We start from the raw sequence: 13884 nt of genomic DNA on the forward strand, positions 1-13884 counted from the left end.
TTCTCTCCAAGTTGCTTTCCGATTCTCTTGTAGCCCATCCCAGCCTTGTGCAGATCAACAATCTTGTCCCTGATGTCCGTAGAAAGCTCTTTGGTCTTGCCCATGGTGGTGATGTTGGATGCTGGTTGTTTGGGTGTTGACAGGTGTCTTTTATACAGGTAACGAGGTGAGGCAGGTGTATTTGATGTAGATAATTGGTTGGGATTGGGGCTGTGTCTTAAAGAAAGACTAACTGGCTTGTAGGAGCCAGAATACTCGCTGTTTGGTAGGGGGTCAAATACTTGTTTTTCCTCATCAGATGGTTATCAATTTTTATAAATTCATATGATGTGATTTTCTGGAATTTTCTTTGGGATTCTGTCTTTCACTGTTAGAATGTACATATGATTAAAATTATAGATCGTTGCATTCTTTGTAAGTGGGCAAACCTGCAAAATCAGCAAGGGGTCAAATACTTATTTCCCCCACTGTAAGTTGGTCTGAGTAATAACAATCTTTTTTTTCTTATAGTTTTTCGTGCAACTAAAAAAATCAATATTGTTTCTTCCGTAATTTAATTCAAAACTGAAATATATTTTACTATATTCTAGATTAATTACACATAGGCTTTTTTTTTTGGTTTAAATCTTGAAGAATACAACTTAGAGCGCATGGAACTCAAAACTCCGGCCTCTCAAAATGTGTTAGATTTTTAGAAAACAGAAATGTCAACCTAAGAAGAGCCCACATCAGCTACACCTGCAAAGGTTTTCTGAGCCTTTAATCTCTCAGTGTGGTTCTTGTGCTCACAATAAATAAGGTGTAAAGGATGAAGAATTGTGTGTGTTAACATGTGGCTGATGTTTTTGTCTTTTAACAATCAGCCCTGGCACGGGACCCCTGTGGAAATCTGCAATCAATATTTTTAACTTAAACTTTAGGCAACTTAAAAGAGGCTTTGTAAGCAGAAATGATTAAGCCTCCTGAATTGCTGGAAACGCTTTCACTGTGAAGCAGCTGCAGGACGTTTTGTATTAGCCACTAAGTCATCCGCTGAGGGCTAACTTGTTTCATATGTCCATTACGAAGGTGGTACGCAATTTTATTATTCAGTTTTGGTTCGTAAGCAACACAAGGCAAAAGAAAAGCACACATAGAAAGGGGTGTAGTTACTTGACACGGACCAGCTTGTAAATACCATTCAGGTCAACAGATAATTTGTAACCGTAAAAACTCACATTACGGTGATTGTCAGAACATAAATATAATCGCTAACATCCATCCCATAAGGCGTGCAAGCGGAATTACTGAATTTTGGACAAACCACCTCCAACATGTGATCAACGTCATCCACCATGCTTTGGAAACGCGGTTTGAAATGTGCCCACAGGATGAAAAAAAATGCTTTAAAACATTAAATAATGTTGCTAATAATAAGTTTATCAGCTGGATGCCAATGAAAGACAGTTTTAAACTTGTGTAGCACTGAAGTAGGTAAGACTTAAACCTTAACCTTATTACTAAAGCAGCAGTTACACTAGGTTTTACACACTGTGTGCAAAACTCCAGCAGGAAACTTGGCTGGAGGACGTATGGAAATAGAAAACCAGCCTCTCCTCCATGTGGACAGAGTTACAGAGGCTTAGTAATCCTTGTGTCTATTGGATGTCGATGGGCTTGCAATCAATGAAGCGTCTCAGTAAAGTTTTCAGCAGCCTGTCTGGAGACTACAGGGATCCATGTTACCCAAACCGGGATAGAGCACTTGAAAGAGAGAGGAGGATAGACTTAAGAGGAGAGAAATAAAAAGGAGTGGGGAGGAATGAGATGGGGAGAAGAAGGATCAGAATCGCAATGAAAAGAAGGAAAGAGAAAAAGAGAGGAGCAAGCGCCGACAGAGAAGGAGAAGAGTCAGGAAAAGTAAGGATTCAACTAAGGTGGAGACTGGAAAGCTGTAACACCTCCTGTGTGTGTGTTTTCGCTGAGGATGTTTGTCATCTGGATTTGTTTATAGGCACTGGGTCAGGGACCGAAAGTAAACCCATAAAACCTGGCAAGGCTTCAGTCTCCTTCTACACACCTGCTACACACACAAACACAGTACTTGTGTCACTTTCTTAACTAGTGTTACATAACTTTATGCAAAATCACACAATGGGGGGGGTGCGATTAACTCAGTTAGTTGAGAAGGTGACCTGTGTACAAGACTGACTCCTCACTGCAGCGGCCCAGGTTCAAAATCCAGCCTGCTGCTCTTTGATGCGTTTCGCCCTCTGTCTCTTTCCCTCCTTCCTCTCTATCCACTGTCCTACTTAATAAAGGCAAAACATGCTCTAACCCCCCAAAAATATCATTAAAACCACACCTGCCAACAACACAATACACACCTCAAAAGACTTTGATCTCTCAGTAACCTTAAACAAGTGCTGCCGTGGTGGAATGTAACTAAGTACATTTACTTATGTACTGTACTTAAGTACAAATTTGAGGTACTTGTACTTTCCTTGAGTATTTCCATTTTATGCTACGTTATTCTCCTACTCAGCGACACAGGCAAATATACTTCATTTGTCTGACAGCTCTAGTTTTTAGACTACAAACTTTCATACCATTCCTGTCCAGTGAAAACCATGCACCTCCATATTTGGTGATTTGGAATCTTTCTGATACACTGAAGGATTAAGTGTGATAATAAGTGCTGGAATTGGATTAGCAGATAACCTTTGTTTAGATATCAGAGTTGGTATCGTTAGAGAAAAAGCTTGACTGGTGTATCCCCTAGTTTCTGCCAGACATCAAGACATCACAGTCCCTGAAGTACTATGTTTTCTAACCTCAGATGTACTATTCTTTGTGAGTGCCGTCTTAAATGGATTACATCTGGTGTACGAATATCTAAATACATTGGTATTAATTAAACAAGTATTCTCTTACTATTCTGCCCGTGTTGTAGTCTATTTTTATTATACAATTTAGGTAGCATTAGCAGACTTGCCAACAAAGACACGTATCCTAGGTTAAGGGAAGTCATGCTGTTCCACCACTGTACTTCATCTGCAGCCAGGGCTGGAAATTAACACACGGCAAGCGCCAAATGCGGGTAAACGTATAGTAAACTTATGTGGTACAATATTGCCATATAATAGCTTTTTGATGGTAGCTAACAGCGGATCAGCGCTGTTTTTTGTTGTGTGTCGCACTTAAATTGGTCCCTGCTGAACCAAGAGATCTAAAATTATGTAACACACGATGTGTTCATTGGTTGTTCATTTCAGTTTTCTTTTGTTTGATTGGCGTAGATTTGTAAAGGGGTGGGTGTTAGGGAATTGGAGTCGGGAGCTGTCAAGTTGTGCTTGGAGTACCTGGAGTGTTTTTAGCATTTGGCTAGCTAGCTACCACCGTAATGTGTGTATCTGTCAACCCTCCTGTTTTTCCCGGGCTTCTCCCGTATTTTACTGTTCTCTCTCGGTATCCTCCAGTTAAAATATTTCTCCCGTAAATCTTCCCCGTTATTTATACCCGCTTTTTGCTACATTCATCTCCGTCAAAGCTGGTGGCAGCATGAAGAACAGTGAAGGGAAGTAAACAGCATTTAATGAATATAGGGGAAGGGGTGCAAAAATGAGGCTGAAGCAGCAGATAAAAAAAATTGATGAGGAGGTTTAAGTTGAATGATAAAGCATGTTTAAGAGTGTTGCTTCCAATTTAAATGTCTTCTTTAAGTTTGTATTTGACAGAATACCTTATTATCTCAATTAAAAGGACAGAAAAAAAATGTTTACGTGACATAAAAAGGCAAGTTATTATTTTGGCCAGTGGATTTTCCCATTGGCAGGTGAGCCAAAAAGTTTATTTCCACCCCTGTCGGCGGCTCTTTGACAGGCAGTTTTAGATCTGAAGGAGTGGTGGTGCTTAGTTACATTTGCATTCACACTTGGCCGATGTCATAATGACGATGACGACCTCCAGATGGTCGATCAGATAGCTTTCCGAGTGCAATGTGGCCTGTCTGCATTTACACCTTGCGTTAACATGCCTTCTTCCTAATACAGTTACGCTGTCCTGACACAGACTGCATGTTAATATCTGCAAATGGGGCCAAAGACGCAGGAGTAAAAGACTAGAAACGGAGAATAAAAGAAAGAGAGGAAATCTCTGTCAGATGTCGTGGGGCCTTCCTCACCCGTTAAATCACCCCAGTTCCTCTCTCTCTCCCTGTCTCTGTGCCCTCTGTCTCGTACTCTGTCATTTCCGTTTTCTCTCTCACATGGCTGTAATTACGCTCGTGTAAACAAATGAGACCAGAGAGAGACATCAGGAATTCCAGTTGGGCTCGTGGGAGCCGTGTAGCTTACACAATCACACAGAATGACACACACGTGCACAGAGAAGGTAAACTAATACCTTCCAACAGTCTTTCATTAGGTCCCATCTGACTGCCCATTATGCAAGTCTGTATATTCCCACTGTGAACTTTGCGTAGGCATTCAGGTTTGTTACTACCTCAATGGAGCACCATCCAACAGCTGCATTCAGCTTCACACACTCACACTTTTCTTAATGAGACACAGACGCACACTAACCTGCTCATGGTACTCGATGCCCATGCTCAGGGTATTGATCAGAATGGCGATCATAATCCCTCGCCCAAAATACTTGCTGTCCACGATCTTCCTGAACGTGTCGCACACCAGCCTCCAGAAGTGAACGACCTTGGCCGCCGTTTTGCCCAGCCGGCAATGCTTCTTTTTGGGCTGCCGGCTGTCTTTCCTGTCCCTGTGATGGAGGTCCTGGGTGAACTCATATATGCCCTCGCTGTCGGAATCTCCGGGGGTCTCGTTGCCCTCAGTGCCACCCTCCGCCTCGTTGGCTAGAGCCTTGGCACAGTAGGGGCAACTCTCGGGGTCGAACGTCAAAGCGGCCGCGTCCATGGCACTGCTGGTGCTGCTGAGGTCACAAGCCGACAGCTGGCAGGAGAGCTGGGCTGAAGCCGAGTGAGAAAAGTTAAAGGTGGAGAAACTGAGACAAAGACAAAGGAACTACAGTAAAATGGTTGATAAGCAGTTTAGACAAATTGTCAAATCCAATAAAAGAGTTCTGCTGTGAAAAACACTATTTTTGGAGTATTGCGCGTGACAGAGTGAGTGTGTTTGACGGTGATGGGCAGTGTGTGATATATGAGTAATGCCTTGTCTCTACAGGCTGTGCTGCGGCCTGTCCGGCAGGTTGCCAGCGTTTCCACAGTCTGTACAACTTGAACTGACCTGGCCTAACTTTTGCTGAGCGCAATGCCCTTTTTCGAACTTGGCCAGGGGCAGACGAAGCTGGCTACGAGCTTACACATGAAGGATTAACATTTATTGACTGTAATTAGTGCTTTTTCACCCCTCTCACAGAAAAAAACCCCAACCTGCACAGTGCTGTAGTTTGAGGCTTAATCAAGACAAATAGGCGATTGCACAAAAACGAACACCTCCAGTGGCGTATCACTTGATTTGCTTCAACCCTAACATGGAAATTAAACACTGATTCTGACTAAGAGAGACACTTATTTTCAAACACCAGCAAACTCTATCCACCACAGCTAACTCAAAGGACTGCTGCTAGTCACTAGTCAAGTTTTTGATTGTATTGTATCTGTGACCACATCCCCATTAGTTTGTTGTGTTGTGTTTCATCTACCTGTGGGAGTGTGTGTGTCCACCAGACTCGATGGTCGTCTCTCCATGGGCATGGGTGGGATATTCAGGTTGAAGCTGATGTTGGTCAGAGTGCTGGCTGCAGCGCTCCCTCGTCTGGACTCTGCCAGGGCTCGAGCCTGCAGAGTCGGGTAGTTTTTAGGACCTGGAGCAGCAAAGGGTACAGAGTTCCTCTTCATGACCCTATGGGACATGGGAGCCGGGGCTAGGGAGAAGGAGCCCCTGGTCGGCCCCAGGTTTGTGGGCGTGGGGGTACAGTGAAGAGTTTCTGTGTGGAATACACTGCAAACTAAAGGTGAATCTGCAGGTCCTGCAGCAGGATTGGATAAAGTGGCCAGGTTTGTATCAGAGGTGGCTGCTGTCACTGAAGGGGGCGGGGCTAAAGCAAGGTGTCCACTGCTGGCGGTTGCTACAAGGGCTCCTCTGTTGTTGTTATGAGCACCAGCTTCCACATCCCTACCCTCCAGACACCTGATGCTCCCCCCTCCCCTCACACTGCCATTCCGCAGATGGTAGTGGTGGTGGTGATGGTGATGATGGTGCATCATGTGATGAACTGACACAGATCCCTGCCGGGAGGACTTCCTCCTCCGTCTCTGGCTGCGTTGGGGATCCGTGGCCGGGGGCGAGGCGGCGATGTTGAGCCCGGCACGGCGAGCCAGGAGCCTGCAGATGTGAGCCACTTGTTTGGCTCCCTTGCGGATGATGTGAACCAGGTACTTGAGCAGCTCGTCGTAGCAGGAGCCCGGCTCGGAGAGGGAGGCCAGAGTGCTGGCGTTAGACATGAAGTGCACTCGCTGCTCCTTCATCAGCTGACTCTCCCTCTGCTTGGTCTCTGAGAACTGAGTAGCGATGACCACCAGGCACAGGTTGATCATGAAGAATGAGCCAATCTAACGACAAGGAGGGGTAGATGACATGTCATTTACAAACTCACAATGGATGCTCACACAACCGTGCTCCAACGTACCCACTTGTTCAGTCATCAGCACACGCACACACAGCTGGTGGCACTTACAATGATGAGTAGGATGAAGTAGATGAAGTTGTAGAAGGAGTGAGCATCCATCACAAAGTACATGATGTCCACCCAGCCCTCCAGAGTGATCACCTGAAGAATTAACACAGGCAGAGGAAAATTATAGAGAGACAAAGGGGAAAAAAACAGTGATCGGAGAACTTTTAAAGAAGAACCAAACAGAGAGAAGAATTAAAATTAGGAATTAAAAGAAACCATATTTTACAGTCCGGCGTGATTCAAATACCAAGACTCAGCAGAAGACTAATCCCCAACATTTCTCTTGTGTGTTTTACCCCACACATGCAAAATTGAGCAGCGGCCAGACTTATGGGAGACCTCATCTCCAATCTGGCTTTCGTCCTCCAAAATTACCCCCCTCAGCTAGACAGCGATGAATGAACACTCCAACAAAGGGCTTTTCAGATGATGGGGAGATAGAAAACAAATGGTGTGGAAAAATGAGGCAGCAGTCTGGTGGTGTGGCTGTGGCGACCTGCTAATCCTGTAAGCCCTATTTCTCTGATACACCAGCCGCTGGGGCAATTAGGCCCCCTCTTCGTCTCCATCTTGTATTACGAGCTTCCGCGTCAGCCAAACCATCCTGTATGTGCCTCATTGCAAATTCATGCGTCTTACTTCAATAGTTCATCCATAATTTGCAAGTGTGAATAGCTGTCTTACCTGAAAGATGGCAATCCAGGCGTAGCAGATGTTGTCAAAGTTGATGGCTCCCTTGAAGGGGTTGACCAAACCAGCGGAGCAGTTGGTGTAATACTGGTTCCAGTTGACGCAGGTGGTGTTGTCAGTGGTGTTGTAAGAGTACATGTCTAGATTGCACTGCAGGCCTCCTTCCTCATACAGCTTGGGCACCGAGCTGCAGTCCCTCATGCCGTTCTCTCGGGGCTGAGAGCAGATGAAGGGGTTCTCGTCGTCATTTTCAGTGTGGTAGTATTTCCCTAACTCCACGGTGAGAGGGCTTTGGATAAGAAAAAGAGGATATTGCAGGGGTTAGCCTACTGATTTACACTGGAGTTCAGAGTAGACACATTTATTAAGAGATGTGCTTAAATCTGACCTATTTAAATTTCAACAGTAAAAATGGAAGTGGTTTGGTCTGTCTGAGATTCCCTAGGGGAGTTAGGGGAGGGAAATAATTCAGGAAAGGTTTCTCATACCAGTGGGGTTGCTAATTAGTGCCTATTGGTAAGACTGGTGGACCTAGAAATACAGTGATGGTGGATAACTAAGCAAACCATGACATTCACACAAAGTTGCCAGTGGGGCCAGCCACTGTAGTTTATCCTAAGCAGATACGATGTAGATATAAGGCAGGGTCATGCCGCTGAGTATCTGTTCTTTGGGTCAAAGTAGGAGTTAAAGACAACTTAACGTTAAATCAGGACAAGAGAATGGTGTCGCCTGTCACAGGGCTCAGTAGATTTATGACGGCACAGCCCACTGTAGTGGAAAAACTACTGATTGTGTTAAAATGAGCAAGGGGGCATTTTATTTCTAATGAATTCTTCAAATTTCCATTAGTAAGAGCAAGCCTATGTTATTTCTTCCTTCAGAAGTTACATAATCTTGCTTTAAGATATGCCTAACCAATAAAATTATGTAAAAAAAGGCCCTTGGAAACATTTTGTATAAAATAATAAATATAGATACATAGATCTTAATTGTCATTGCATGCATTAACATAACGTAACTCCTCTGGAACATTTCCAATTAGCAGATTTAAAAAATATATTAAATATTAAATATATATGGGGAGCAATGAAACACAGAAGTTATTGTTATGTTTGTGTTTGCATGTGTGTGTGCGGGGGAGGGCTACGTGGCGGTGATTTCTGCAGCCTATCCACAGGTCTGGGGAATAAGGGGTGTGAGGGGTCCTGCCGAATGTTTGTGGCCCGTGTGAGGGATAGAAAACCATTAAAAGGGAAATCACCTGTTGCAGGTTTAAAAAAATAATCTTCTCTTCACCAAGGTTTTCCCCAGAAAAAGTGACATTTCCGTCTTGAGGGAAAAATCTTCAGCCATCACTGTTCAACCGTGCCCACCTTGTGTTGCCAGGTTGAGGCAGTTAAAATGGCAGAATGTTTTTGTACATAGTGATGAATCTGCCTATGAATTTTGGCGTACACTGGGTAAAATTTAATTGGATCAACTTTGAAGGCCTGAAGTCTGCGGGTTTTAATTCCATGCAAATCCTACAGCAGCTGATTTCACTGTTTAACACTCCTTCACATAGATAGGAGATATTAAATCCCTGAAGCCAGCTGTAATTGCGTTGACAAACCTGAGGGCCAAATGGCTGGGGAGAGCCCTGCGTGCATTGTGTGAGATGAACACACAATGTCTGCCTGCTACACCACCTCTTGGTGGATCTGTACCCCTCTGTCTGGAATATCTGGTTTGTATGTCTGATGATTTTGTGATATCTGGCTTTGTCTGTTGACACACATTCAGCTGTCAGGCTTGAATAATTGTATAATATTTGCACATATATACTTTGTGGAACCAGACCAGCCTTTTTACACTTCAGGACCACCTCCTACTCACTTATTTATTTATTCATTTATTAAAGCTGTTTCACACTTTGGGATGATCTACAAGAGCACTTATTGCTCTGATGAGCTCAGTATTAAAACACATTTGATTTATCACACCCCAAAATGACACACTGGATGTGGTTCCTGCCGGGTGCTCTCACATATTCTCCATCCGTCTATTAAATAATCACTGTCAACCCAGTTAACGGTTAACATCTGTTACTTTGCTAAAGCACTGAAATATGTCTCAGTGACATGATATAAAGAGAAATTGAAGCAGGCAAAAAAACAGATTATGTTTATGACTTTGGACATAGAGCCAGAAATGCCATTCACCTTTCATAAGAAGAAGGTCTAAAAACTGATGATGATGGCAAAAATATATGTCAGCTTACCAAAGCCATTATGCATGAACTTAAATTACAGCTGTGCGATGTCATAAATCCTATAGAGAGTAATGAAGCCAGGATGACACAGGCAACATGAATAAGGCATGGGGGCCCATGTTCCATATAGCATAGGCCACATGGGCTTTTTCTAATCATTCCTGGGCTTGTCACACTCTCATTCATCACTGTGATGAGACTCTATGATCGGTAACCTCATGGACTTTAGTGGATGACCTAGTTTATTGTGCAGGGGTCAAGGTCTACTCCATAGTTTTACCTTGGTCTCCTGTACACTTGTTCGCAATCTCATCTGTGTTGTCTACCTCTGCTCTATTAGGAAGATAATGAATGAATAAATACAGTCACCTTGTGCACCTTCGGAACAAATAAGAATTTGAACAATATGGTTTCTTGAAAGGCACTATGGGCATAAGTTTAGACTCTTTTTTTTTTTGTGCACAGCCGCGCTTGTTCTGTGTCTTTTGTAATATCACGATGAAAACATTTCATACCATTCGATATCGATAATTGTCACGATAAATGTCAAAGGATTATTTTGTCAAAGGCTGATTTTCAACAGTGGATCACTTCACAAATCTTTCAAAACAGTCATAATAAAATCTATTTTTAAAACAATCGATTAGTAAATCTTTTTTCAGTCCCTTTTCCTCAACAAAATACATATCTTAATAGAAAAATTAAGTGCTAATTCATTTGTGATTCAAAGAATTAAACCAAACATTTATTGAGGATATACTGAACATATGATATATTGTTATTATAAAATTATATAGCGATAATTATCATTATTGTTTTATTGCCCAGCCCTACTGGTACCTGTATCTTTCATTTGTGAGTACTGAAATCTAATTATACAAAACTCCATTCGAACTGGCACAAACACACAGATGCAATATTGACGTTGTAAAAGTGGAACTCACAAGGAGAAGTTGTCTTCCACAAAGCAGCGGTTTCTGAGCAGGCCGGCCCACAGCTGGACGCCCACGATGCCGAATATGAAGAAGACAAAGAAGCAGAGCAGCAGCACGTTACCCAGCATGGGCAAGGTGTCCAGCAGCAGGGTCACCAGGATGCGCATACCTGAGAGAAGAGACAAGGACAAGGTCAAACACACAAGAGTAAGCCAATGCACATGCTGTTTCTATGTACTTGTGTGGATTAGGTGTATATTACTGCTAGACAACCGAACCGCTTTTCATTATGCAGTGCAACACATTTTCAGAGCTGATAGGAGTACTGGGTATTTTATTGAATAGACTGGTGGACATGAGTACCAATCCAAGTGCAATTTACAGCCATTCACACTGCTGGCCTATCATAACACACTTATAGTGACAAGTGCACAAATCAGTGTCTTTATTCATTTGGTCAAATTATACACTTGCCAGTGGATGCTACGACACTTTTTACAGTTCAATGAAAATCAAATAATAATGATTAACGGTAGAAATAATAGCTTACTATGCATCATAGTCCAGTGAAGTTAGCCTCTCTGTGTTTTATATTAGTTAAACGGCCCAATAAACGGCTGTCAAAGCAGGGTCATTCATTGTAACAGATGAAGAGCAGTGCTGCTGGGGTCTGGCTCTTGACAAACAACAAGTGAGTCAGTGTATTCATTTGTCAGGTCATTTTTCTACCACTGGGAACATTTTTTGGAAATTACAATTCAGAAACTGCAACCGTTAGAGGTTGAGGCTGCTCTTGTGGCGTGTGCTTCTGAGCATATAATGATTCTTACTAATATATGACATATTGTGACATATATCAGTTCTTACAAATAAATAAGGAAGCAGAGCGCAGTCATACCAAAAACAGTAATGATCTCCATAAAGTGCTTATGAGCAAGGCACTGAAATCCAAAAAATAACTAGAAGCCTGTATTGTGTCAGTTGTGGGTGTGGAAGTGTGCAAGTATTAAGCAGGCAAAGTTAGACGACTAACAGCGTGCTGAATCAAGCAGAAGTACAGAGATTTGTAAGTAGTCTATGAGAGTGTCAGCAGTACACCTACAGTTTGCTCGGAATTAACGCCACAGTGAAAGACCTGCTTTTTCGCCTTTCATCCAGTACATCCCTGATTCTGTCAGCTCTGGACAGTGTTCCCTCAAGTTTCTGACAACACACACACTTCCTGCCGCCCACACACTCCTTCTGCTAAATCTGGCCATGTCCCTCTGCTGTTGCAGCTCAGATTTTGCTCTTATTGTCACACACTGATTTTCTTCATCCATCCATCTATCTATCTATCTATCTATCTATCATCTATCTATCTATCTATGCTGCTACTGCTCTCTCCCCTCTCTCTTGGTCTGTCTCTCTCTCTTTGTCCCTGCAGGCTAGCCTCCCAGCAGTGAACCCGGTGAGTCAGGTGTCAATAACGAGGATCTTTTTCTTTTTGATCAGGGGTTTTCTGGATAATTGGAGAGGCCGGGACAATCCCTGTCGGAGCACCGCCACAACTCGTCTGCTGGGCTGACAGCCATCAAGGAACAGATGAGACATCGGGAAGGACATCGAGATGAAGGAGAGAGCAAAGCAGTGAGAAGAGAAAGTCAGAGATGGAGAGGCTTTTGAGCCAGACCTGAAAAATACAAGGTGGCCATCCTGTCCGAATAACTAGTACATTCTTACAGAAAATATCTCATTTTTTAAAATGACAGCATTTACAGCCCTTTTTTCAGTGTGCTGTTGATGGATTCTGCTGTCACCCAATGCAATGGATAATACAACTTGTGTGAACAAAGCTTTCAAAAATAGTGGATGGTAGGGGATGGCGATATCTCAACTATTGATTCCCTTGAGATTCATGACATTCATGGTCCCCAGAGGATAATTCCTAGTGACTGTGATGATCCCCTGACTTTTCCTCTAGCGCCACCAGCAGGTTGAAATTTGTTTTTTAGAGAGAAATATCTTGACAGCTATTTGATGGATTGCTGCAAAATCTGCTCCAGATATTCCAGGTCCCCAGAGGATGAATTCTAACAACTTTGATGATGTTCTAAATTTTCATCTAGCGCCATCATAAGATCTAACCTTTCAATCTGTCCAGTACTTTGGTTTATGAATAAACACCTACACAAATTTCCCATCCCATCAGCCTCAGCTGTACTAGTGCTGCTGAATAGCAAATATTAGCATGCTAAGGTGGTGAACTTGTTAAATATAACGTGCTGAACATCAGAATGTTAGCTGTTCACATCCCCTTGACTCAGTCTTCACATCCCTCCCTCCCCAATCCCTTTCCCTTCCCTCTTCTCTTATTAGCCATGTTTCCATCTAATTGTCATGCAAATTTTAAGCGGACTTAAATGCAAAATAAGTGCGTTTCCATCAGCTGGTTTGGAGTGAATAAACCAGGAAAGGCAAGTGTAGTTACGTCAGTATTTGACGTTACACATGGCTGTAATAAACAAGATGTAGCCTACGGGTTCTAAACCAGAAACAAAACCAGTTGCATGGAACTGATGGCGATTGATGTGAGAAAAATGGAGAGAGGTCCTCAGGAATGTGTTATATATATTATATGTTATATAATATCTGGCAAGACGGCGAAACAGCTAATCGGACGTGAATTACACGTTCGCTAGGTCAGAACTTTTCGGCAAAAGTGTTTCAATCTCCCATTTAGCACATTAACTGTTTTTCGACAAAGGCAAAAACCACCTCAAGCGAGCGTAAAAACTTTTTGGGGAAATTTAGGATTTTTGCCGTTTCCATCAACCTTTTCTAATGCGATACTTCAAAATGCGCATAAAAAAACGTTGATGGAAACACAGCTGTTGTCTGCATACAGTAACCAGGGGCTCTGTACATCTAAGTATGAAAAGACGGCTCTCCCACTCAGAGTCGCAGCTCCCACCGATGCCCACCACCTTCCCGCCAACAGAAAGCAGGGCCCTGTACCACGAAGCGAGTTCAACATACCCAGGATATCTTTTAGTTATCTGATACCAGATAACCTAATAAATAGCCTACGTTCATATTAAAATTTAGTATTTCAATATCCCTACCAAACTGCACATAATATTCAGCCTCACATAAGAAAAATTATACACATTTATTTTAACGGCTGTGACATATGCTTACAATAGCCTAAGGCTTTTGATCAGTCGCTGTAGGATGATTTCGCTATGGCCTACAAGAGTTTCTCCACATCACCACAGCAAACATAAAAGCAGCCTATAAAACAGTCTGTGGGATCTCCTACAGATAGTG

At 42.9% G+C, this 13884-nt stretch overlaps 1 protein-coding gene across 1 annotated transcript in view; it reads right to left on the reverse strand.

The window, feature by feature from the left end:
• The window catches only part of cacna1g (calcium channel, voltage-dependent, T type, alpha 1G subunit), a 181539-nt gene that overhangs the window by 116893 nt on the left and 50762 nt on the right, over positions 1-13884 (reverse strand). The window contains exons 4-8 of the mRNA XM_046068495.1: positions 10585-10744; positions 7381-7675; positions 6697-6789; positions 5662-6571; positions 4563-4963 (exon numbers count right to left, since the gene is read on the reverse strand). Of these exons, the coding sequence (XP_045924451.1) occupies positions 4563-4963; positions 5662-6571; positions 6697-6789; positions 7381-7675; positions 10585-10744 (1859 nt within the window). The remainder of the gene's footprint in view (positions 1-4562; positions 4964-5661; positions 6572-6696; positions 6790-7380; positions 7676-10584; positions 10745-13884) is intronic.

Source organism: Micropterus dolomieu, linkage group LG14 (genome assembly GCF_021292245.1).
Source record: "Micropterus dolomieu isolate WLL.071019.BEF.003 ecotype Adirondacks linkage group LG14, ASM2129224v1, whole genome shotgun sequence".
NCBI lineage: Eukaryota > Metazoa > Chordata > Actinopteri > Centrarchiformes > Centrarchidae > Micropterus > Micropterus dolomieu.